We start from the raw sequence: 27,460 nt of genomic DNA, 5'->3' as shown, positions 1-27,460 counted from the left end.
AGGTATTTATTTATTTATACACATATTCGGTTTGCTGCGCCAACTGCAATGCATAACAAAATATATAAAAAAAATCTATTAAAATAGCACTTTGCAGTTATGTACGCCGCTTAAAGGCGCACATGGCGCTTAATAGTACTACTTTCTAAGCAAAACAATTAATTGAAACAATATTTCCCTAATTGTATAAAATTAAACAAAATGAATTTTACGGATCTGGTGGTATGAGCACAGTATATCTATATTATTGTTATATGCATATATTTAGGATCCTACTACGTTATATTTTCTTTTATTTTTGTTGGAACGACAAATAATTATATAATAAATAAGGTAATACAATACCTATATGCGAGACGAGAATATTCTCAACAACACGAAATAATTTAACCACGGAGTAAGGAAAGATGAGCGATAATGCCATAATGCTGGTAGATCAGGCGCCTTCTTCTAAGTCAAATTCGTGCGGTGGGCATGACCAAAACGACCAGGTAACGAGTGAACTAACGAAGTGTTCGGGTTCTTTGAAACATCTGTCAACGATTTGTGGTAAGTATTACAGAATATACAGAAAAATATCGGGTTCCAAATAGGGCGAAAAACTAACGTTCCTCGTCCCGCTAACACCCGCATTTTGGCGCGCTACTGTCTTAGGCGATTTTCCGTTATGGCACCTCCACTAGTAATTTTGTCCTCCATGAATGTAACCATTTCAGACTAATAATAATAAAATAAAAAACATTATTAGGAAATAACATAGGTAGCTTCTCTAGTTGAGCAGGCACTTATATAAAGTTCAAATTCTTAACTAGCTAGCTACCTACCAGTCTACTACCTACTATTCGGTATCTAAAACTGGCACTCAGGTTTTGTTTCTTTGAAACTAGATATAATGGCGAATTTATTTACCTTATGTACGGAAAACCCCAAGATACCGCTCTTGGCTCCCGCTGTGGTTGTAGAGAAATTATATTTTATTCGTTTGTTCCTTGATATCAGGCTACTAGAGCCCATGGAAAATGGAATACATAAATAATTAAAATTACAATACTTATTATGTAATGCGTACATACAAAAAAATATCTTCAGAAACTTGACTAAACTTTTTTAAAATCACAAATATATTTTTTTTAATCGTCCGTAAATCCGAAAGGGTAATGCATAATATAAACTCTTTAGTTAGAACAACAAAAAACACAACTTTAATAATATGTACCTACCTAAAACCTTCTCCTAAGAGCCCCCGCAGACCACAGACTTTATCGGCCGATAGTTTGGTCGGGTTCTTAATCAGTACGCAGATGTAAGCAAGTGCGCACACTATGACGATTTGGTATCGGCCGATAAAAAAGTTTGATGGGCTTCCCGATTCCATTCAAACTAAACTGTCGGCAAACTATCGGCCGACCGTATAATCAGTATTGGCTCCCTACCACACGCGCACACATGACGATTTTTTAGTCGGCCGACTAAGCCGATAGTTCAGTTCGCTCCCAGCTTTAACAGCGAATGGTCGATCGCGCGTGTTTTGTAGCTAAGCTAGTTATGCTCATTCGATAAAAGGCGAAATATATTTTCGGATAATCGAGTAATTTGGAATGCATAGTGTAAAATTTTCCATTTCATAATTTATCACTAAAGATAGGATGCACCCAATACTCTCGGGCTCTCTTTTTAATTTTCCTACTCCGGTGTGTGAGAGCAATAATAACATTTCTATGCAATGTTTTATTAATTTTCATTGTGCGGTGCGACCACTCTTTTCACCAGTTGGTTAGAAACTAGCAAATAGTCGGCAGACTGTTGGATAGTTTGCGCACTCATCACCGACTAAACTGTTTAGTTGGCTCGGTGTGCGTAGTAGCAGGCCAACCCGACTAAACTATCGGCCGATAAAAAGTCTGTGGTCTGCGGGGGCTCTAAATCTGACAAATACCATGCGGAAAGCCGCATCAAAAACAGTTCAACCAAACGTGAGATAATCACGCACAAACACGCAGGTCAAACTGCTCCTTTATTTTAAGTCGGTTACAAAAGTATCGGCATGACATTGACCCTTTTAAATACTAAATATACCTAAAAGCTTGAAACGAATTGCCAAAATCTCGCACCTTCAAATTACATAATGAAAACGGTTCCCTTTCTAATAAATAAACACTGAACAGCTTACAATAGGTCAGAGGTCATCACAACTTATGGCAAATATACAACCTGTTACAACCTCCTTGCAGTCAGTCGCGTTGCGAACGCCGCGCAACCAATTCCTGAACGAATTGATAAGTGTCAATTATTCGCGGGAAAACGCGCGCGTGTTATATTTTTTTTAATATTTTTTTTTTGTTAGAAACTTGTGATTTTTTTTAACGAAAAAGTTTTTATTCCTACTTAGTTTATTTTTGGATTTATTTATTTATTTTGTAGAATTTCAAAATGAATTTCACAGCAACGTTATTAATGGTAAGTAATTTGTACTTAAATGCTAGGTTCGTTAATTTAACTTCTTATAACAAAGTTATTGCTGAGATATAAGCTTAAGTACTTACTTAACCCGTTGATAATTTAGTTGAATGGTTACAAAATTTTACGACTGCCTTGTAAATTCCTAACCTTCCTTCCTTAACATTAGGCAAACACGACTTAACAGTGTAGGTCTACGCATAAAGAGTCAGCGGGTTCGATTCCCAATTATGACATCTGAAACACATCTAAAAAATTTTAAAATATTTTTATTTGTACCTAGATAATATTAAAATCTAGCCGGTTTCACCCGACTCCTGTGAGAACTAAGCAAAGCAAGTACTGCGCGTAGGTACCGAGATAAAATATAACTTATGATACTCGGAAAAAGTGTAGCTTTCCAAAGGTTAAAAAAATATTGAAATCGCTTCAGTAGTTTCGGGGTCCTTAAGGTACAAGCATACAACAAAAAAATCTCTTTATAATATTGTATTATAGTATGTTCCTTTATATATGTTTTATGTTTATATATATTTTGTATATAGTATTTTATAAAGTTTTGTATAAAGATAAGTAGTTTATTATATTAGTATCTAGAGTATACTATAGATTATAGATAGACTACAGCTTATTACAATCTGATAGCTACCTAACTCCTCTAGACTAGAATAGAATTTAAAATGAACTTTTTTATTCACAAACCATGCGTTGCTTGCATACCTATGTAACATTTGTACCTAAGTACGTGACAAAATTACTAAAATTCGCGAAAACACACAAATAAGTTCTAATATTTATAAAGAGGAAAGATTGTTTGACATGAATAGGCTCCGATATATACAGGGTGTGTCGTTCACAATCACATTAAATGCTAGCGCATATACTTTATGATATTCTATGGCGATTTGTAAAAAAAAATAACCTAATCCATTCAGTGGTTTAGCCACAAGAGTCATTTTTCGTTTTTATAATTTACAACATCATGTGTAAAACAGAGATAAAGTTAGGAGTATTGAATATTTTGATCAGTTGACAGCTGTCAGTTTTCAAGGGAGAATTACAGTTGTTTGTAATGACTGACTTTTATATGATGTTCTAATTTTCGCACATTTTTATTATATTTACTTTGTTGACATATGTATATTAACTAGGATATTAACGCATTTTATTTAATGTGATTATGAACGACACTCCCGATATCTACTTGACCGATTTAAAAAAATATTTGCTGGGAAGCTACACTCTTCCCGAGTAACATAGGCTATATTTTATCCCGGTACAGGCAGTAGTTCCCACGGGACGCGGGTGAAACCGCGGAAAGACGGCTAGTTACTTATCGATAAAAAATCAACTTAAGACCGACAGTAAAGTGTTTCCTAATCGAGCTTTAAATTGCGCCACAAATACTAAAAAATAAATTTCCTCTGCATTTATTTGAAGTTTATTAATGCATAAACCACACCTAGTCTATGTGAAATATTTAACAAATCTTTGACTAAATTCTAAGGCTTCTGCCAGCGGTTTCCCCCGCGTCCTGTGGGAGCTACTGCCCGTACCGGGATAAAATATAGCCTATGTTACTCGGGAAGAGTGTAGCTTTCCAAAAGTGAAAGAATTTTTCAAATCGGTCCTGCAGTTTGGGTAAAAACAACAAGTGTTTCCTGTTTATTATATTAGTATAGACTATGATGGATAGGCGTTGAAATTTAAGTCATTAGCGTGTCAGAGTATCAAAACTAATCGATTCTTAATTTATTACTGGTTTAATAGACAAAAAATATAATTCATCTTCAACTAATAAATGGTTAATACTAGTGTTATCCCGCGGTTTTACTCGTCAATGTGTTCATATATCACTTCATTGTCCTCTCCACCTGTGTCTCCACTGCCTCGTGACTCTTGCGACTGCCTCGTTTTCCTAGCTGTGGCAAGCGCGGCTGCTGAGCACGAGGTCTTGGATTCCAGGGTCTGGCCGAAATCGCTTTGTGGGTTTTAGAAGACTTCCACAAAGCAGCTCGGAGTCTGAAAGTTGGGGTTTACACCCCCCATGCCCGTGGGTACAGCCGCATCCGGTTAGACTGAAAGCCGACCCCAACATTGTTGGGCAAGGCTAGGCAGATTATAGTTTCGAGGATTCTAATTCGTGGCTAATTTTCGAGTGAAAGATTAACAAACACACTTGTTTAAAATTTATAGTAGACTTGTGTAAATCGTTAATATTTGATATGAGAGGCGCGTCGCATATATTAATAAATATGTATTGATTGATGAATAAATAAGTAGGTACTTAATATGACAATGGCGGTTTTGGCATTGTAGTAGTAATATAGACCTACCGAGACAGTTGTGCAATTTGCTAAAGTAGGCACTAAAGTTTTGACATAGGTACAGACCTGATGATGTGCTCCCAGCCGATAGTCTGTTCTTATACAAGATGATCAATCAATTGCCGGGTTGTACAGGGCATATTATAGTGCATAAGCATTTGGTTGGACTGCGGTGCCCTCACTATTCCTTCACCCTCAAAGCGCGATGGGACGGCAATCCAACACCACCGGACAGAGATCAGCGCAGGACCGATAATAACGTGCTCTCCGATGCACGGTTGTATTAATCACCAACTTCCAGACTACAGGCTGGCTAATATTTAGGCCAGTAGGCACTACATTATTACTACTAAGCTATAAACTTTTAAGTTTTATCAAAATCCATTCTGTAGTTTTTTGCGTAAAAGAGGAACAAACATCCATACATTACATACAAACTTTGTGTTTATAATATGTATAGTACGATAAAACTTAAAGACAAGTTGAAAGGGTCAGATAGGCAGTCGCTCCTTGTGGCACACTAGTACTCAGCTGCATACAATTAGACTGGAAGCCGACCACAACATAGTTGGGAAAAAGGCTCGGAAGATGATGATGATAACTTAAAAACTGATAATAAGATCTAAATAGCTTATTGAATTTACATTAACATAAATAAATAACTCGGATTGGGTAATCGTCAAATATTTGAACTTGAAACTCAGTTAGCATACGCATCAAGTTTTATTTATGAATTTAATTTGTGTGAAATAGATTCATGCGTAGATAAGTATTTATGATAATTATGACAACGCCATCTACATCTATAGGTACTAATATAATAAAGAGGAAACATTTTTTTGTTTGTACCCTAAAGGCTCTGAGAATACTGAACCGATTTATAAAAACATTTCATAGTTGGAAATCTACACTCTTCCCGAGTAACATAGGCTATATTTTATCCCGGTACGGGCAGTAGTTCCCACGGGACGCGAGTGAAACCGCGGGAAACATACATATCTACATTTAAAAAACATAAACAACATCAGGGTAAACTGGGCTACTTTTTATCTCATTAATGGAAGCAGTTGACTTGGGATGCGGGTGAAACCGCGGGCTGAAGCTTGGTAAAATAAATTTTGAAATGCCTGCTAAACTCCTTTTTTTGTTCGTCTTCTTATCTTATTGTCACTTTTCATTGCCAAAACAATAATAAATGCGTTTTAGTGTTGAAATTGAGTAATAATCTGAATATCGCTTTAATATTCTTATTCCGAACTCATTGACCTGTAACCTCTATGGTCCGTTTGATGTTGCCAGCTTTTACTAGTTTCCCGCCTTTATTACCTATGTAGTTTTAGTTAATGTCGTAAAATATTTTTAATGGTTTGTAACATTTTGATATTAATTTAATAAATAACTTAAAAATATATACCTTTATTGTTTTTAAGTTTGTGCAGTCGCGTTAACTCCTGAAATAGTTTTAGGCATTATTTTGTTCAACAAATAATATAAAACTAGGGTGCATTTCCAAACGATTTGAAAAAGGATTACTCTCAATTGCAATTTGCCTACTTTACATAGATACTAATGGCTACTGAAGAGTTTGTTTAAGCACAATAATCTCAAAAAGTGATTTGGTGACTTGCTTGACCTGGAATCGAACCTACACTCATACTTGAGAGGTTGGTTCTTTTCCCACTAGGCCACTACGGCCATCTCATGGGCGAATAAATATTTTCATTTTCATTTTTCATCAATCAATTAATCTCAAGAAGATACTGATGATTTCGAAAAATTCTTTCGGTTTTAAATACTTAACTCATTTATTGAGGAAGGCTACCACATTATCCGGGTACGCGAGGTATTTCCCACATGTAAAGATAGACGAAAATATTCTATTACTAGCTGGTGCCCGCGACTTCGTCTGCGCAGGTTTAGTATTTCGAACAATATGTTTACAAATTGTAGCCTATGTGTTATTCTGATGTATAAGCTATATTATTGTAAAGTTTCATTAAAATCCATTCAGTAGTTTTTGCGTGAAAGAGTAACAAACATCCATACATCCATACATACAAACTTTCGCGTTTATAATATTAATAATAGTAGGATGTTGGCAGATTTCAATCTATCCATAAATTCATAATTTTATTAACAGTTATAAAATAATAATCTGCATAGAAACACTAGCATTTTTGCTTAAATTCAACATTATCTATTTATATTTTATATCGCATAAAAAATACCAAACAAAGTAATTTTATCTAATAAAAGAACTAATAACTGACTAATATAATAAAAGAGAAACTTTATTTCTTTGTTTTTTACACCGCAAGGCTCCGAAATCACAGAACCGATTTGAAAAATCTATCACTGTTGGAAAGCTACACTCTTCCCGAGTAACATAGGCTATATTTTATCCCGGTACGGGCAGTAGTTTCCACGGAACACGGGTGACACCGCGGGAAAATGGCTAGTTTATCATAAAATAATCTTTTTTGTCTTTTCGTAACACAAGATTAAGTAACATTATATTTAAATAAGTATTTTAATGGGAAAACTTGAATTAAACAAGGTCAAAGTTGAAGATATATTTTAATTTATTTTAAAAACAAGGTTTTCCTCACATACTACTAGTTTGACAATGCTTGAAAAATTTGTGTCAATTTTTCATCTTGCCTTTTCAACGTTTTGACGACAAAAACGTAAAAAATAAATAAAAGAAATAAAAAAAAGAAATGAAAGAAATCTCTGTCTGTCTACGTCATTTGCCTAGTCTTTTCCCAACTATGTTGGTGTCGGCTTCCAGTCTAACCGGATTCAGCTGAGTACCAGTGCTTTACAAGAAGCGACTGCCTATCTGACCTCCTCAACACAGTTACCCGGGCAACTCGATACCCCTTGGTTAGACTGGCGTCCAAATAATAATTATGATAATGATGCGAATTGAATGCGAATATTAACAATGCTAAATATTTTATAATTAAACATATAATATTTAGTAATTAAACAATAGTTTTTATGTTTAATTAAAATTCTTCGAAAGGACATAAAAAGATTATTTAGCTATGTCAAGATAAGTATTTTTATGAATTTTAAGCATAAATTATTTGTCTCGTCTTTTCCGGGTCCTAAGTCTTACCTGATTTCTTACTATGTATATTGTACCTAATAATAATATGTCTATCTATTTTTGCACATTTTTTCGGCAAAAATTATCAAATGACGCATGCGTGGCTAACAGGCTAACCCTTTTGATGCTAGTAACATACTAGTTATTAACACCCTTTGAAATGCACCTAAAATCTTTTTTTTGTTGCAAAAGAGTGTACAATTGTACATACATTACAAAGTAAGTTAAAAGCTTTAAAAACAAAAAGGTTACATTTACCCGTGTTCGGGAAGTATTTTCTACGAGACGGGAGAATCAGCTAGTTTGAAATAAGTTCTTAATCTGGCAAGTTTTAATCATGACTCGTGTAATAGATGATTTACAACTATTACAAGGTTTTGTCATTGTGTCTAGACGTACGACTAATTATTAACCTACATTACAGTTGAACTTACATGTGACGTGGTCACAAAGTCACAGAACCATAGCTAGATATATGCTACTAGATGTACCTACAGTTTCACCCGCGTCCCGTGGGAACTACTGCCCGTACCGGGATAAAATATAGCCTATGTTACTCGGGAAGAGTGTAGCTTTACAACAGTGAAACAATTTTTCATATCGGTTTAGTAGTTTTGGCGTGAAAGTGCGATAGACAGAAGTGTAATTTTCGCATTTATATGTAGTTTTAGAAGTTAGAATTCATGTAATAAGAGGCTCTTGGTTAAGTAGGTAACCAGAACTTTTCAGTTTAAAGATTCAACGTCGGTTTTTTTCAAAAACATATTTGCTTATTTGCAAATACAGTTATAATGTATTTACTCAAATAAGTGTGCCTTGTATTACGATGTCAAGAGTCCTAAAGGCCAGATTCCACCGGTTTGCACTGTGACGCACACAAATGTATCTTCTGGTGTACTCGCTCTAGCAAACAGTAACACATTGCGCGCGAACATTTTGTAAAATTTCCGCGAAACTGCAACCTTTGACCGCGAACACACATGCTTTCCATATGGGAAATCATCAAATGACGGCTCCCGCTGTGGGTGCGCCGTGAGGGAGTGTCAGATTCTTACTGACTAAAACCCACCATGTTCCTTCTTAAGCCCTTTATGTACCAGCGCCGCGGTAACTCGCGCGAACAATCCCGCAGCCCCGACTGTCTTTGGCCCTGTTGGACCCCACTGGGAACGCGAACACATGCTACAGTGGACTTGAGTTGTTACCGACGCGACGCGTAGGAACACATTTTTCGTTCGTGGACAAATATGAACGAACATTTCAGTGGAATCTCAGCTTTAGAAACTTTGACTAAGTGATTACGTAAAACGAAACGTTACTCTTCCAAGGTTGAAGTAAAAATCCATTTCAAAAACGAGTGTTTGCTAAATACTCTGCTTTTGACTATAATTGGGTATATTATGTAATAACCTTCTTTTGTGAAGACGGTTAAGACATTGCAAATGAATAAGGACGAGCTTAAAGACTTCAGAAAAATGGTAAAATAATTATGATTTCAAATACTTATCTAAAAGGATACATATACATTATGACCCACTTTTAAGATAGGTAAAGCAGTTCAGAGTCGGGAAGTTTTCGGTGTTACACCCCCGTGCCTGGGAGGGCACGTGTCGCTGGCATCCCCGAATGCTACTCAGTAGCAGTCGTTGTTACAATTCCACGTCAGAGGCCGTCAGGCGGAGTTGAGAAAACTCTGACACTAGAGCTTGTTAGGTGATTAAACCTGCAGCTCACTCCATAGTGCAAAGTAATGTTTGGTCCTGTCTCGGCTGTCTTTTGAATATCTTTGGCAGTCGTTATATGAGTAGTCAAATAGACTATCCTATGTTCTACTTTTCCTTATCCGTGTGAGAGGAGGCCTGTGCCCAGCAGTGGGACGATAAAAAGGCTGTAACAAAAATGTTCTACTTTTCAGTAGGTACATAGGTAGTCTATTTTTATACGGGTGTTAAAGGTAGTTCCTTCGAGACGCCGGCAACCGTAGGAAAACAGCTGGTAGTCTAAAAAATTCTGACTTTAGAACGCGAATGACACCGTGAGAGAAACGGCTTGTCAGAAATAAATCTACGCATTGGCAATTTCGTGAGAATCGATCAACATTTCAAGTTATGTTAAACGTTTTAAATGTCTTAAAGGTTTAACCTAAATACGTCTTTAATTCATTTATTTACTATTTGCCGCAGTTCTACGCACGTCCCAAAATATAGCCTATGTTACTTTTTTTTTGCCCATAGGGCAGGCTAAAGTCTTTCGACCATACTGCCTATAGCCTATGTTACTCGGGAAGAGTGTAGCTTTCCAACAGAGAAAGAATTTTTCAAATCGGTTCAATAGTTTCGGAACCTTTACAGTATACCTAACTAAACAAATGAAAGATGTTTCATCTTTATAATATTAGTGTAGATGCCATAAACAATGGAATATCGTAGGCGTGCTATGCAAACAAGAATGACGCCCCCAAAATATTTAGACTTTGTATCTTCAATGTTAGATGACATTAAATAATACAACATATATCAAATTGTTCTACAAAGGGCAAACAGACTGCCATTCACGATTCTATTGTACTATTGTTTTGTCAACGTTTCCGAACTGACGACATTTTGGCGGGAATTTTGACGTGTAGCTGTCAAAGTATGCGCCCTTTTGAATTTCCAATTTAGTTAGAATTATCACAATGGCGCCAACCAGGGCCAAAGCCTGCCGGGGCTGCGGGATTGTTCGCGCGAGTTACCGCGGCGCTGGTACATAAAGGGCTTGAGAAGGAACATGGTGGGTTTTAGTCAGTAAGAGTCTGACACTCTCTCGCGCTGCACCCACAGCGAGATAGAATATCAGGTACTGCAGTAACCTGATTTATTCATTGATCATAAAATAAAGCTATCACGGGTTGATGATGACTTACCGAAACCGCCGGTTTACAACGAAATAAAAACTATGGTATGGCAATATTAATAAATTGATGGCTACATTAATTTACACACGACACACATCAGTTTAGATCGTAAAACCGTGAGAAAAAATAACTTTGTTTAATTACGATAGATAGGTAATTCAATATCCAATTATAAAAATCTTTATTTTGACTCTTAAAAAATCATTTCAAGGTGAACGCTTAAGTTCGGGTCCGATAGACACCGTAGATTTTTTTATGAATGACTATTAAGTATTTCTGCTAGAGAAAAATATTTTTTTTTTATCTCGAAATATCAGCTGCATTCTAAGGAAATTTAAGTCAGAAAAAACAGTTTTCGAACGCTGAAACAAAAGACAGTCCCCAAAACGCCCACCCTTCACCACTTCCTATGTGTTATTGCTGGGATGAAGAAGTGGCGCAACAAACTACCCAGTAACACATGTCTGTCTGTCAGTTATACACAAAAAAAAAATTATGAAGAAAACTATTGATCTGAACTTTGTTTTTTTGTCAACAAGGAAAGGTTGAATGATAAAATTAGATAATAGGTAATATAGATACGATGGCATTTCATCTACTAAATTCATCGTTCGTAATTTCGTTTTCTATGTTATGTAATCATGAATTAAATAATAAGGTAAATAACCTATTCTTTCAATTCTTTTCTTTGTTGTATTTTATTACATAACTTCGAGAAAATATCTACTTATAAATGTCAGCTTCCAGTTTAACCAGACGATGGAGACAGATAAAAAGTTGGATAATACAGACCTTTTTTTAACGACGTCAAAAATCAAGAGTCAGACTCTTACTGACTAAACACCGTGGTGTTCCGTCGTAGGCCTTTTATGTACCAGGGCTGCGGTAACTCGCGCGAACAATCCCGCAGCCCCGGGGATAATACAGACCTAGATTCCATTTTTGCAGACACTTAACTAAAGGCAAACAATCTTGATTAGACTTTTTATACAAATGACAGTCGTTACGGGAAGTCAGAAGCTAGAAAGTCTGACAACCAGATACCAAGGGGTATTGTATTGGGTAACTGAGGAGCTCAGATAGGCAGTCTATGCTATGGAGTTCCTTGCCGGCTCTTCTCCATGAGACCAACTTTTTGGAACCGTGCATCTAATGTGACGTTTCATAGGAGCCTGCAAAAGCCTATTTGAAATAAAAACATTTGACTTTGAGTTGCTCCTTGTGGCACACTGGTATTCAGCCGCATCCGGTTAGACTGGAAGCCGACCCCAACATAGTTGGGAAAAGGCTCGACAGATAATGAATTTGTAACCTCTATAATATTAGCGGATCAGTGTGAACAGATTACTTTCTAAAACAACTAGTTGTACACTATGGCAGGTGACGACCTTATGTAACCTGTAGGTCAAATTAATCATCACTGCTTAAACTTGGTTACTTTGTCCAATCATTTGAGTTACATGGAGCATACTGCAAACTAAACAGTTGGCCGACAGTTGACCCGATAGCTGGCAATTGTTTTTTTAAGCAAATCTTGATTCCAATCTTATCCAGATTTTTTTTTAAAGTAGGTTTTCAGTCGGTCTGAGACACCTAATTTATTTATTTATTTAAATCAGGCATCTAAGCCTCTACTAACTAAACTAACTAAAGCATAATACTATACATAAATATTATAACATTACATCATACTAATACATATTTTATATGAACAACTTAAAACTAATGCACATGCAAGTGTCGGCGTCGTGTTACGCTGCTACTTACATGATCTTTCCAATGTGCGTAGGTACTGTCATTCATCTTCATACTGATTTATGAGCTCATACAAATTATCGGTCGACTAAAAGTTTGCAGTGTGCTTGGTAATGTCCAATTATTGAGGTTACATTAAATAACTTGACTTTTTAGCCGAACAAGTTAAGCAAAGCTACAGATTTCGCACCTAAGGCCGGATTCAACCAAAATTGCAGTTTCGCTAACATAGAAATCATCATCATCGTCTGCCTAGCCTTTTCCCAACTATTAGGTACGTTGGAATCGGCTTGCAGTCTAATCGGATGCAGCTGAATACCAGTGTACCACACTATCTCAAATCCTTAGGTCAAGGAAATCATCAAATGACCCCTCCCGCTGTGGATGCAGCGTGAGGGAGTGTCAGACTCTTACTGACTAAAACCCATCATGTTCCTTCTTAAGCCCTTTATGTAGGTACCAGCGCCGCGGTAACTACTTCGTAATGTGATTTGACTGCTTCATAATCTAAAAAGTTTTAGTTGTTTTTATTTCTGTCAGAGAAAATAATGTTACGTTACAGCCTTTTTATCGTCCCACTGCTGGGCACAGGCCTCCTCTCACACGGAGAAGGATTGAGAAAGGAATAAGATATAATATCATCAGGATCAATATTTTAGACCATGACCTAAATACAATTGGTTACAATCCTCGCTAAAACATTAATAATACTGGCGCATAGCGATCATTTAATATTCCAATTAAATATCAGGCTGTCATAAATATACCTATCATTAATAAACAATATGATTTATAATCTATGTTAGTATATTTCCTTCATGTAACTTGTCATAATTTAAACTTGCTAAAGTTTATGTCTTCAATTTAAAAGGTTGTTGACGGAAGAGTATCGCCAAAGTTAATTTACGTTAGAAGATTCTTTTTCGTCTGTTTGTACCCTGGAAGACTCCGAAACTACTGAACCGACATGAAAAATTCATCCTCTGTTAGGAAAGAACACCATCCTCGGGTGATAGGTGACACAGACTATACTTTATACCAGTACTTACGGCTTTCTTTTTCAATATAATATACCTACATACCGCCTAACTTTTTATTTACATAGGTATATAGATATTTACAATACATTTAAAAACTATCCTAGTAAAAAAAGAACAGTATGACTAAAATGCGTCAAAAAATTCATCCCCATCTCTGTCAACTGGGAGCGTACCCAAGAGACTGGCAGCATTACCTCGTTGGATGGCCATGCTGATCCTTTGTCCGAGGTAAAGCCAGCTTTTTGGTCTAATCTAGAAAAGTTGCATTGATACTTGCCTAACCTGGAATCGAACCCATCATACCTGAGAGGTTGGTTCTTTACCCAAGAGGTTGGTTCTTTACCCACTAGGCCACCACGACTATACTAAGTAGATAAATGTAGTGTGCAATGGCTCTTAATGTTAATCAGATTTCAAATCCGACTCTATTCTATCTTTTGCCTTCAGGCTATGCGCGTCAATTAAAGTCGTTATGTAAATATAATAAACTTCCATTTATTAGTAAAAAGCTATTCAAACGCGACGCTTATCATCTATCTATAATATACGATCGGGTGTTGCAACCAGTTGCTTTCAAAGATGTTTACATGGCATTTCTCACGGTTTGGATAATTAAATTACGAAGTTTTTTTTTATATTTACTATGTATTTTTTTCGGTAATAATAGTTGTTTTACCTACTGATAAAAGTGACTGATGACTTGCGCAAGACGGCTGGCAGGAGCTGGATGCGAGAAGCCGAAAATCGATCTCAGTGGCGTGCACTTGGAGAGGCCTATGTCCAGCAGTGGACTGCGATAGGCTGATGAGGATGATGATGAAAAGTGAACAGCTATTTAAACATTGCGCTTTAACAGCAGTATCTGGAAAACCTAACATTTAACCAGCCTTAACAAGGATTTTCCAGTAACTGGGTTAGCGAGCTCAAAAGTGAGTTGAATGAGCAAGGGAAAAGGCTTGGATGAAAATGAGGGAGAAGATGAATACACCACGAAAATAAAGAATCTTGAATTCCATGAAGATGAAAAAGTAAAATAAACTTTAGCGTCGTCAAGCATTTTATTTAATATCCAACCGGACACACTTCCACAATTAGGAAAAACTATATCCTGCTTCCTTTTTCATGATCTTTTATGCGACCCCGATCTCCTGATGTGTACTAGCCTACTATACAATGATTATGATGTCAATCGTTTGACCTTACCATTAGTTAAAAGTGGCTATAACTAATTTTTACTTCACGTAACCACATCTTGACAAATCGTTGACAAGTTTGACATGAGCTGTCAAATCAACCGCTCACTTTAAAATTGAGAATTTGAACAATTCTTGCGCAATCGTTTTGTAACTAAGTTGCGATATAGGGCCGTTTATTTACACTAATCTTATTTATAAATATACTTATGTTTAGGTGATAATGAATAAGAATTTGAGCAATGTTTTTGGCGCGCTTTTAAATGTCATAATTCTATTTACATACACCTCTTTTCATTTTATGGAAGTTATGATAATAAGCGAATTTCAAAATCAAATGGGCAATCTGATCATTTCTTAACAAAAAAGATATACGTACTTTTGGAAATCTTAACAGATAGTCACTAAGAATTCTGACAATAAGTTTTATTAAGGAGTATCTTGTAATCCGGGTCCTGAGTTGAAGAGATCAAATAGGCAGTCACTCCATGTAGTCACTCAGCTGCATCCACTTAAACTAAAAACTAACCCCAACATAGTTAGAAAATGCTACGCATATGATTGATAAAGCTACAGACTAATTATTGTATGTCTTCCATTTACAGATCCTGGCTGCAGTATCATTGAGTTGTTGTCAGAAAGATGATCAGATCGTTCGCCAGGACTTCGAGGGACCAAACGACGATGGCTCATATAGATGGGCTTTGCAGACGTGTAAGTAAATTATCTGGGGGCACGGTAGTGGCCCAGCCAAGTCTCGAACAAAGCAGGCTTTAATACTTTTATTAAGACATGCTTATTTTAATGCACATGCATGTTTTCCATCCCTGAGGAAAATATCCTCAGTGTCTTTTTTCGATAAAACATGCTTATATTTGCATTGCATTGCATGCATTTTTGCTGTGTCTTGCAAGTTTATTCTCAATCGGTTTGCTAGTTTTCCCTAGGTAACATTATTTTTCTGTAAAAAAAATAATTTTGTCATACCTCTGTTGAAAATTCGATTTTATTTCAAATCTCAAAAGTGCGTCATTCTTTCTAGCTATAACGACTTTCACACAATGCATCCATAATTCTATGGTTATTTTCTTTCAAAAAAAAATCCTCTTTTTTGTTGAAGACCATCCACACAACACCATATTTATATTCTCTTAACTCTCCTTTCCACAGCGGGCGGTATCTTCCATGAGCAGAAAGGCAGTCTACAGCCTGACAGCGCAGGAGAGCCAAGCCTACTGGTGCAGGGGCAGTACCAGTACACCGCGCCTGATGGACAGGTATGAGACCCTCGGGAGACTGGGAAGCTAGTAGCAGTAGTGGTAGTAGGCAGTTCATCCTAAGGAAGTAATGGCGTCCTGGTCGGTCACGGCGGCTGTTCTCATATAAGGAGATCAGCCAGCTGCGCAGGGCATATTATAGTGCACGAGCATTTGCGCAGACACAAGTGCACTCTCTCCTTCACTCTCGTAGTCGGATGGGACGTTAATCCGACACCGTCGTGAGAGATGAGCATACAAGCAGGACCGACATTTACGTGCTGTAAGGAAGTTTGAGAAAGTTGGTACATTAAACTTAGCTAGGGAGCGTAAGCAAAACATATTACGAATTTAGTTTATAACTGCTTCCAGTCTAGACGGATTCTACGACAGTTTGCTACAAAGAACGGTTGCCTATCTGACTTCCTCAACCCAGTTACTCTGACAACCCAATACACCTAGGTAAAACTGGTTTTCAGACTTAGCTTTTCACTACCCGTAACCAGTAACGACTGCCAAAGATGTTCAAATGATAGCCGCGACCGACGATTTAACATGCCTTCCGAAATGCGTAGGACAATGGTCGCCCATCCTCGGAACCCGCGCGGCTGTTATTTAGCCACGAGCTCTTATTTCAATCTTTATTTATTTTATTAATTCCTTATTTATTTTATTCATTACAGATAATAAACGTCCTCTACACGGCTGGAGAGAATGGCTTCGTAGCTCAAGGAGGCCACATCCCGACGCCGCCGCCCATACCGCCGGCCATACAACGAGCACTGGACTACTTGGCTACCAAACCACCTTCTACTGACTATTAGTTACTAGACGTTCACCCGCGTCCCGTGGGAACTACTGCCCGTACCGGGATAAAATATAGCCTAGGTACCTTTGTTACTCGGGAAGAGCTTTCCAACAGTGGAAGTGTTTTTCAAATCGGTTCAGTAGTTTCGGAGCCTCTTTTTGTTTCAACAAAAAAATGTATAATAGATTATTGCTTGCAATATTTTATTACAATTGTTTCAGACGTCTGTTGTTTACATCATTATAAAAAATACTAAAATGGAAACCAAAACAAATGTCATAAAATGCTCAAAATTACTCGTTGGGTCCACATGTTTTTTTTATAGGACTTTAAAAACCGGTAAAATTAAGAATAGTACAAAGTTAGTTATTAAGTTTTTTTATGTAAATTTTTTTATGTAAGTAGATAAAAGACAAATATTTTTACATTTTCTTGAGGCGTTCTCTTATCATTTGCGCTAAAGGTATACTTGCCTCCAGTAGAAAATAAAAATACCTTTACTCAACTAGATATTTATTTATTTTATGTATTTTCATCATTTTGTTCTAAGTATCTGTGTGTGAATGTGTAAATAAAATCAATAAATTCTATAAGTTGTTTACTGTGGTTTTATTCGAGGATTTTATATTATACTAGCTGACCCGGCGAACTTCGCACCGCCTTTTCCTTATTTGCTCACCGTTTAGACCTACCCTGGACTACGACAAATATTTTAAAACCAAAATCAGCTCAATCGGCCCAGCCGTTCTCGAGTTTTAATCAGACTAACGAACAACAATTCATTTTTATTTATATAGATGAATGTTACATATCAATAATGTTTATTGGTAATTTGTCGATTAATTCGAATTTATACGAAGGAAGGAAATATAGCGGAAATGCCATAAGGAAGGTAGGTCAGGCGCCTTCTTGTAGCTCAAGCAACGTGCGGTAGCCGTGATCAGTTACTAGAACTAACGAGGCGTTAGGATTCCTTGTCAAATCAAAACCAATCTGTCAAAAATTTACCTTGATTTTATTTTGAAAATAATTGGTTCTCTGTGGAAAATAGTTTTTCATTCTGTCATTATTTTGACGTCACATCAAACGTCAATTAAGTCTAGCCAGTAGTCTAGCAGTCTAACCAAGGTTTATTGGGTTGCCCGGGTAGCTGGGTTGAGGAGGTAAGATAGGCAGTCGCTCCTTGTGGCACACTGGCACTCAGCTGCATACGGTTAGACTGGAAGCCGACCCCAACACAGTTGGGAAAAAGGTAAAACGACGAGGTACGATAAAACGTCAATTAAGTTTCAATTTCGCGCCATGATTTTCACAAAGGTAATTTCATTTTCATTCAGTTATCGTCCTGAGAAGTTATAATGTAATGAAAGTCAGTTTTCAGATCTTTGTAAAATGAAAAAAAATATCGCTGTGTTTAGTTTTGTAATTTTTGTGACAGGTAGTTTTTTTTATTTTATTTATTTTTTAATATGGCAAAAAAGCGTTTGCTGCCGTGGTGGTTTAGTGAGTATGATTGTGGGTTTGATGCTAGGACAGGCAGTCCAAGTGCATCTCTCAGTTTGTATGTAATTTCTAAGTATCTATTCCTACCAACCTAAATACTTATTAATTTTAATTCTAAATACCTATATTGGGCGCCACCAATGACCTGTCATAAGAGAGTAAGTTAATGTCGGGCGGGCCTGATCTATCTCCGGTGGTGCCGGATTGTCGTCCCATCGCGCTATGAGAGTGAAGGAATAGTGAGTGGACCGCAGTCCAAGCAAATGTGCGTGCACTATGCACTATAATATGTTCTGCGTAGCTGGCTGATCTCCTTATATGAGAACAGCCGTCTTGCTCAAAATCTACCATAGACGCCATTATTATCATGGGAACTACGCAAACCAATAATATGCTTTACTTTTTTTTCAGTATTTTCATCAACAACAGGAAAAATAACGAAAATATCTCTAAGCGAATTAGAAAACTTATTAAACCCAACACTTATAAGGCAAAACCACCAAAATAGTATTATAGATTTACTCAAACTGTTAAGGAAAGAGCAAAACTTCCCAGTTTACATAATCAAGTCTAACAAAAGAGGTAGAATACCAAAAAAGTCTAAGCCCAATTTAAGAACGAATGTTTTGTATAATGGCAACACTCATCCTAGTAGAAAGTCCGTTCTCACTGGTGAAAATGAAAAACCAAGTCAAGATGGATTGACGAGAATACGTTACGACTTTCTTAATCAAGAACTGAACGAACGGCTTTTGAAAATGAGCATCGGAAGAGTATTTATACCGTATGAAGATTAAAAACAACTATATCAATTTTGTTAACATGTTTTATTTTCCGAGCTGTTCCTTATCTATCATCATCATCATCTCAGCCATAGGAGTTGAACTGCTGAACATAGGCCTCCCCCTTAGATCTCCACAGATACCTGTTGGAGACGACCTGCATCCAGCGTCGACGGCGACCTATACCTTATCTATATTTACATAAAAAGAACTTAATGCCCGTTTTCAACTACAATCTCTTAACGTTTCTCTAACTAAGTGTCACATAAAGTAAGGGCTCCCCCAATAATAAAGGTTATAAGGGACACTTAAACGTTGCTGAAAAGGAAATTCGTATTCGTTCCCTAAATGCTCTTAGGGGATCCCTAAAAGGTGTTTGTTGGTGAAAATGGGCATAAAACGGCGTCGAAAAATTGGTCCTTCGCCCGTCGCTGTCACCCGGCAGTGTACTCAATAAGTTGGATGCCAATGCTTAAACGTTGGGCGAAAAAGAAACCAACCCTTGGGTCACGAGAAGTGCCAACAAGGGGCTTAGAAATTTACGTAGCAAGAATGTGAGCATTCGGACCCCACGCCCCGAGTGTTTCAACCCGAAATACCTACCCCCTGATAGTTGGCCACGGCGGCTGTTCTCATATAAGGTGATCAGTCAGCTGCGCAGGATATAATATAGTGTCTTAAGTCTTTCCAAAATCTAATTTGCCGCTATGACATCGATTCAATCAATTTTTTATTTCTCCTTTTTATGCCCTAATGTCATTTTGGTCCACGATCTTGTGAACGCCATCGTTGCGTTGTGGAAAATATGAAGAGTTTTCATTTGTTATTAGTTTTTCTTATAGTTGTTTGTGGTATGTTTTTCTTTTGTTAAATTGCCTCCTTGGAGAGCTTGTAGCTAAATGGATCATAAAGCAACTCTTGGCGTGGTTGGTCGGTGGTTGAGTAAACATCTCGTTATGTCGATTTATTCCGTGTATCTAACGGGTGTCGCGGTTCCCCGGGTAACTGGGTTGAAGAGATCAGATAAGCGGTCGCTCCTTGTGGCACACTGGTACTCGGCTGCATCCGATTAGACTGGAAGCCGACCCCAACATAGTTAGGAAAAGGCAAAGTATAGGCATAGTATATTGTTTCCATAGGAAGTTCCCTCGCGAAACAGCTGAAACCGATGTTCTACCAGCTTGAATCTAGATAATTGTTCAATTGTTTTTTTTACAGAATTGCCATCAAAATCTGACACACGACACGCTTTACCGCGTCGGATAAAAAGCCCTCGAGTCTACCTAAGTTACCGCGACGCACCATTAGAAATGAGAGAAAGAAACGAAAGAAAACAACACTTCGACAACACAAACTTTAGAAAACACAGTCGCCATAATATACCTATAATTATTATTACAAAACGTCATCCTGACTTAAAAATAAATCAACAACTTGACAACCTTTTTGGCGCGAATGGTATAATGTCTGACACGATATCCAAAATGGCGCGCGATTCGAGATCTAAACGTCAAAATTATTTTAATACTGGACGCCGGAGCAGTGATTTGAGGAAAAAATATCGAAGAAAATTGATGGCTATGATGAATAAAGAATTAAATAGACAATTGTTGGCTAAGGCTAATGTAATGAGGCGATATGATTATGATGATTAGAATATTTATAAATTGTATTTTATAATTTGTTAAGTCCGCCGTTGTACAGGTGTGCAAAAAGCATTTAATAAATAAATAGGTATTTCAGTTCCTAATGCCAATTATGTCTGTATAAGAATCTTTAAAAATAACCATAGATTAAGCAAAAGTAAAGAACTAATAAAACATTATTTTTTTCTGAATATTCTATAAACAGTTTTTAGTGCTTGCCAGAGTTTTATTTGAAAAACATTGAAGAATAACTGTGACCCTCTGAAACTAGAGATTAAAGAGCCAAACATGGTTCTGCCTTTACAGTTCTTTAGTTAAAATTTTTCATTTTTATATGGGTTATCCACCACCTCCCACTGTGTATGCAGCATTAGGGAGTGTCAGACTCTTGCTGATTAAAACCCGCCATGCCAGTAACTCTTGTTCCGGTTACAGTCCTGCAGCCCCGGATTTCAAATAGAACCTACAATTTACAAAAATAGAGGAATTTATACACATGTAGGTACCTAATGGTGCTCATCGATTCAGTATCTAAAGATTTTTCTGTTCAGCATTTTAAATTCATAATAATTGTGTGCGAAAAATCTACAAAAACGATTTCTCGATTTTCGATTTCAAGCTTGAAGTAAAATAATTAAAACTACAATTATGTTTTTTCGAAATGTTCTGAAAAGTTATACAATCAAACATTTACCATGCAAGTAGTGGTCATTGTGAAATGACGGGACTAAAATATTTCTTTGCGTTTTTATTAACTGTCATAGGTGAGTTAACTTATGTCATTTCTCAAGACCATTCTATTTCTTGTAATTGAAAATCATCAAATGAGCCCTTCCGTTGTGGGTGCAGCGTGTCAGACTCTTACTGACTAAAACCCACCATGTTTCTTTATGTACCACAGCTACGAAAACCACATAATAAGTTATGAGTAGTTTTGGCAGGAATGAAAGAGTTACTTTCGCATTTATAACATTTCTTACCTAACAAGGATTATAAAAATCTTAATTTCAGCACTTCAAAAAACAGAAGGACGATATATTTCAAAATATAATCCAGACTATAAAATCGACCGCAATGCAGACAGATACAGTCGATCTAAAGGCCAAAATATACAAGTTTACATTATAACGAACTCGGAACCAACGATACAGAGAACAAATGACGAAACGGGAGATTTATTCGATGACAACGGAATGCTATATATAACAAATCCGAAATCTGAAATAGATAGAAAAGCTTCTGAAATGTATAAGTACAAAATTGGACGTCGAAATTACGATTTAGGTAAAAAGAATAGACGAAAATTAATGGCTATGATGAATAAAGAGCTAAATAGACAGCTCTTGGCAAAAGCTAATAGTTTGAGAAGAAATAACGTTAAATTGGAATATGATTTTAATGAGTTGGTGTCGTAAAATCTTTGGTAATATAATAAAGATTAAACTTTTAAGTTTTTTTGTGTTTCCCCTAAAGGCTTCGAAAGTATTGAAGTGTTTTGAACCATCTAAAGGGCTATTACAGTTGACTAAATTCAGTCGTCTAAGGTTTCTAAATGATTTAATGAAAAGTACCTTCCTAAATGCGATTACATTTTTCTGAATTTAGTTACTGAATCATTAGGAAGTCGTGGTGGCCTAGTGGGTAAAGGACCAACCTCAAGTACGAGGGCGCGGGTTCGATCCCAGGTCAGGCAAGTACCAATGCAACTTTTCTAAGTTTGTATGTACTTTCTAAGTATGTCTTAGACACCATTGGCTGTGTTTCGGATGGCACGTTAAACTGTAGGTCCCGGCTGTCATTGAACATCCTTGGCAGTCGTTACGGGTAGTCAGAAGCCAGTAAGTCTGACACCAGTCTAACCAAGGGGTATCGGGTTGCCCGGGTAACTGGGTTGAGGAGGTCAGATAGGCAGTCGCTTCTTGTAAAGCACTGGTACTCAGCTGAATCCGGTTAGACTGGAAGCCGACCCCAACATGATTGGGAAAAGGCTCGGAGGAGGATGAGTTACTGAATCATTAGACGACTGAATTTAATCAAGTGTAATAAGCCCTTAAGTCTTAGCGAGTTCCTCCATGTTTTGAAAGTCACCTTAAATTGTGGGTCCCGATTGTCATTTCTGCTGCCTCGGCAGTCGTAGTCAAAGCCAGAAATATTGACAACCAGTCTTACTTAGCCATATCATGTCATGTTATAACTGGGTTGAGGAAATTAGATACCTACCAAGGCAGTCGCTCCATGTAAAAAACTAGTATTCAGCTGCATCTGGATAGACTGAAAGCCGACCCCAACGTACTCGGGAAAAGGCAAGGCAGATGACGATAAGACACAAAATCAACACACAAAGTAATTATCTGTGTAATTACTATAAAAACAATTATTATTTATCCGACATTCTGTTCGCCATTTCAAGTAGTTTCAAATTGAGTATCTGATTTTTGAGTTCTGTCATTTTCTTTTTCGTGACATCTTTAATGTCAAAAAATTCATTTCTGTCATAGTCGTTTCTCCTTCTGTCATCTTGATAATCGTTGTTGTTATAAAACTCTTCTGAATTATAGTTATTTTTTGGAGACAGTCTATCATCCGCTACGTAGACATAGATAGGGGTTTTTTTGTATAAAACTTCGTTTAGTATTTTGCTTATTGAATGCTTGCCGACATGTTGTACGTGAACTGAGGTTGCAGGATAGACTGAAAATAGGAAATTTTAATAAGCAACTATGTAGTTCTAAACCTACGTGATGATGATGATATCTTCAAAGTCCTCCTGTTCTCATATAAGGAGATCAGTCAACTGCGTAGGACATATTATAGTGCACGAGCATTTGCTTGGACACAGGTGCACTCACTACCTATTCGTTCACTCTCATAGCGCGATGCGACGACAATCCGACACCACCCGAGAGAGATCCCAAGCAAGACTGACATTAACATGCCCTTTTAATAGGTACAATTATACAATTGAAATACAATTATATTAAAATATTACCTGCAAAAGCACACAGTATCAAAATCACCGCTACCTTATCCATTCCGAGTAAAATCATTACTGTTTACCAATAAAATATCTGTTCATTCATGATTTTTAATTAAACCATCATGGCGGAAGTTGATCATAAAAGTTCAATTAGCTCATAAAAATTGCGGAACGATCATAAAGTTAAGTAACGCTTGATGCGGTCGGTCCGTGGATGGGTGACCATTTTGTCGTAACGAGTTCTTCCGTGTTTCGGAAAGCACGATAAACTGTAGGTCCCGGCTGTCATTTGAACATCTTTGGCAGTCGTTGCGGGTAGTCAGAAGCCAGTAAGTCTGACAACCAGTCTTATCTAGAGATATAACTGAGTTGAGGCGGTCAGATAGGCATTCGCTCCTTGTGGCACACTGGTACTCAGAATGCATCCAGTTGGACTGGAAGCCGACCTCAACATAGTTGGGAAAAGGCTAGGATGGGATAAAATAAAAAATAAAACACGCAAAAGTTGCATAAAATTCATTTAACTAAAATAAAAATTAACAAAGAAAAAACATAATTACCTACATACTATATACGTATATTTTTTTGTTTCTATAAAATAAAATAAAAACAACCTTCTGTACTTGTAGTTACAATATTTAGTTGACAGATAGCAAATAATTTGAGCTGCCCATAACATTATTTTTTTCTAATAACATACTAATAATTTAAACATTATAAACTCTAAGGTGCGTTTTGAAAACTAGCTGCCGACTGCAACTGTCGACCGCACTTGCAGCGACTGCATGAAATCAGTCGATATCCGAGGGCGACTGCACGTGCTGCTGCCGCTTCGATACAAAACGGTTTCATGTGAATACATACAGACCAGGGGCGCGATTCTACTAATTTTACTTAAGCGACATACGATTCACATCCGACTGAGATCCAATCCCGACTCAATTGAAGCGTATATGGCATTCCCCTATTTTTTCTTTTAAATAAACGTTTTTATCCGTTTCTGTCATTCAAAAATGAATAATTTTGTCTGCAAATGATTAACGATTGCAATATGATTGTAGGGCAAACTGCTGTTTAGTAGACCAAATGGCAGACCAATCGAATGTCATTGGAATACGAATGTTCTCATATTAGTAGCGGAATGCCCGCTAAGGTTAAAACTGCTATTGCGATTCAATTTTGACATTATTAACTTAGGAAAATCGGGCCCCTGATATCTGAGGGCGACTGCGAGTGCTGCTGCCGCTTCGATCCAAAACGGTTTCATGTAAATACATACAAACCAGTAGTGCAGCTGCGGCCGACTTTATGCAGTCACTAGTCAAAGCATTCACGTTAACTTTGAATAATAGCGAAGGCAATTTAAATTGGGAACTTAAAAAATACTGTCAATTTATTTAAAAAAAAAAAAACACCCTGAAACTGCATAACTTTCATGTACCTATATATCGGGTGTGTCGTACCTAATCACATTAAATCCTATCACATATACTTTACGATATTCTACGGCAAATTGTAAAAAAATAATCCATTCAGTGGTTTAGCCACAGGAGTCATTTTTCGTTTTCATAATTTACAATATCATGTGTAAAGCAGAGATAAAGTTAGGAGTATCGAATGTTTTGACCAGTTGACAGCTATTAGTTGTTTGTAATGACTGACCGTTATATGGTGTTCTAATTCTCGCACATTTTTACTCTAATTTCTTTGTTTTTTTTTTGTATTTAGGTTGTTTTTCTTTGTGATTAGCACATATATTAACCAGTATATAAATGTATTTAATTTAGTGTGATTAGGTACGACACACTCTGTATAATTTATTTTATCTATGGTCCGTTGGCTGTGCATTATAGTCTTGGAATTCAATACGAACAATGGAATTTAGTATTCATAGAACAAAATAATACAATCACATTTAAGAGGAAAATTAAAGAAAATAAGATTGGTACCTATTTGTAAAATTATTCTAAACTGGGGTAAAATATTTAAAACAAGCAATGTTATTTTGTATTGTAAACGCGCAAACAGCTGAATGGATTTTTTATGAAAATTGGCAGCAACATAGCTTTATACATCAGAATAAGATGTAGGTGACTTTTTGAAGTAATTCCGTCGGGAAGCGGGTGAAACCGCTGGAAAAAGCTAGTTTAGAAAAAATCTAGGAATTAGTGTATGAAAGAAAATTATAACACTGCTTGTTTTAATAGCAAATAATTTAATATCTATATTTTAACAACTATATAATTTATATACAGGCTGTTATAAAAGCACACTACTCAGTAACTTTTGTAAAAACCTGTATATGTAACATATTTTTTTTAATTTCTATATTTTGTGAAAAAATAAATCTTGTCTAAACTATGAGGTACTTATCTAAATAATCTGTTTTTTATACCAATCTAGAATTTTGAAAAAATATTTTACATTAAGTAGTTAATATTTTTCAAAAAATCTAGATTTTTAATAACTTATATGTACCCCAAGGAATAACTATCTATAAATCGACACCCATTATGTCTAAAATAATTTATTTTTAACTAAATAAATACTTTGATAGTCATAGGGTCGACATTAATCAAATTCGCCTTTAAATTATTGACATTTGAAAAAAAAACATAACAAGATATTTTTAATATTTTTTTACAGTTCCGTTAAACAATTTTTATTACTATTAAGATTATGGTAAAATACGAAGGCCTATATTATACACGAATATTTTTTAATTAGTACACAAAAAAATAGGGCTCTATCTGTACCCGTTACTGATCATATTTGTGTAATCAAAACTAAAAAAAACGAAATCCCAAAATTGTCCAGGAAAATTCGACATATTTGGTAAATTCATAATTGAATCAATCATTCATAACAATTGCTACTAGAAAATACTACGCGCAGTGCTATCTCGTTTTGAATGCCATTCATAGATCCCAGCAAACTCGCGTCTAAGGTCAAGCCACGCCCCCTTCTGCGCCAGCGATCCCTTTTCAAGCGAGCGAGAAACAGACAGTGCTAATTTATTAGCGGAAGGGTGCGCGCGTTTTTATTTTTTACAATTGTTTACGTTTTTACTGTCGCGATGTCTTATCAATTTACATCTCGGGAGTATACGGCGATGATACGAGCATACTTTTTGTGTGGTGAGAACGCGAGAGCCGCAGTACGTATGTACAGAGAATTGTACCCAAATGCTCGCCAGCCGAACGTTCGGACTGTGGTAAATGCCTACCAGCGTTTACTCGACCACGGATCATACCGAGCACCGGCTCATAGCCAAGGACGTGGAAGACCGGCGTATTCGCAGGATCTGTACGACGATGTCGTGGACTACTTCGAAGAAGATCCCCGGCGAAGTACAAATGACGCAGCTCGTCATTTTAACATCAGCCAGTCCTGTGCGTGGAAAATAATTAGTTCGTATGGATATCATCCATACCACTACAGAAAAGGTCAAGAATTGACCACTGTGGATTACGAACAAAGGATGACATTGTGCAGATGGATACTCGACAACACAGAAGCAAATATCCTCTTCTCAGACGAGTGCATGTTTACGCGTGTCGGATTGTTCAATCAACACAATGAACACTGGTGGTCAATACGCAATCCAATGTTAACAAGGGAGAACTCTTTCCAACACAGGTTTTCCATTAACGTCTGGGCAGGAATTCTCAACGACAACATTGTTGGCCCGTATTTCATAGAAGG

The 27,460-nt window shown here is 36.7% G+C and overlaps 1 protein-coding gene across 1 annotated transcript; it reads left to right on the top strand.

Moving 5' to 3' along the window:
- Positions 1–2,254: 2,254 nt before the first annotated feature.
- On the top strand, positions 2,255–17,446 carry LOC126056179 (endocuticle structural glycoprotein ABD-4-like). The gene is made up of 4 exons (XM_064043099.1): positions 2,255–2,457; positions 15,389–15,497; positions 15,954–16,060; positions 16,723–17,446. The coding sequence occupies exons 1-4, from the start codon at positions 2,431–2,433 to the stop codon at positions 16,861–16,863; spliced, it is 384 nt and encodes a 127-aa protein (XP_063899169.1). The 5' UTR covers positions 2,255–2,430; the 3' UTR covers positions 16,864–17,446.
- Positions 17,447–27,460: the final 10,014 nt, after the last annotated feature.

The sequence above is a fragment of the Helicoverpa armigera genome, chromosome 30, assembly GCF_030705265.1.
Source record: "Helicoverpa armigera isolate CAAS_96S chromosome 30, ASM3070526v1, whole genome shotgun sequence".
Lineage (NCBI taxonomy): Eukaryota > Metazoa > Arthropoda > Insecta > Lepidoptera > Noctuidae > Helicoverpa > Helicoverpa armigera.
The sequence above is the reverse complement of the archived record's forward strand: the minus strand, read 5'-3'. Positions and strand labels throughout refer to the sequence as shown.

Excerpts from the sequence above, each read along its gene's own strand:
- LOC126056179 (XM_064043099.1), top strand. The coding sequence starts at position 2,431 with ATGAATTTCACAGCAACGTTATTAATG. Across the intron at positions 15,498-15,953 it reads TAGATGGGCTTTGCAGACGT|CGGGCGGTATCTTCCATGAG; the intron begins GTAAGTAAATTA and ends TCCTTTCCACAG. Across the intron at positions 16,061-16,722 it reads ACACCGCGCCTGATGGACAG|ATAATAAACGTCCTCTACAC; the intron begins GTATGAGACCCT and ends TATTCATTACAG.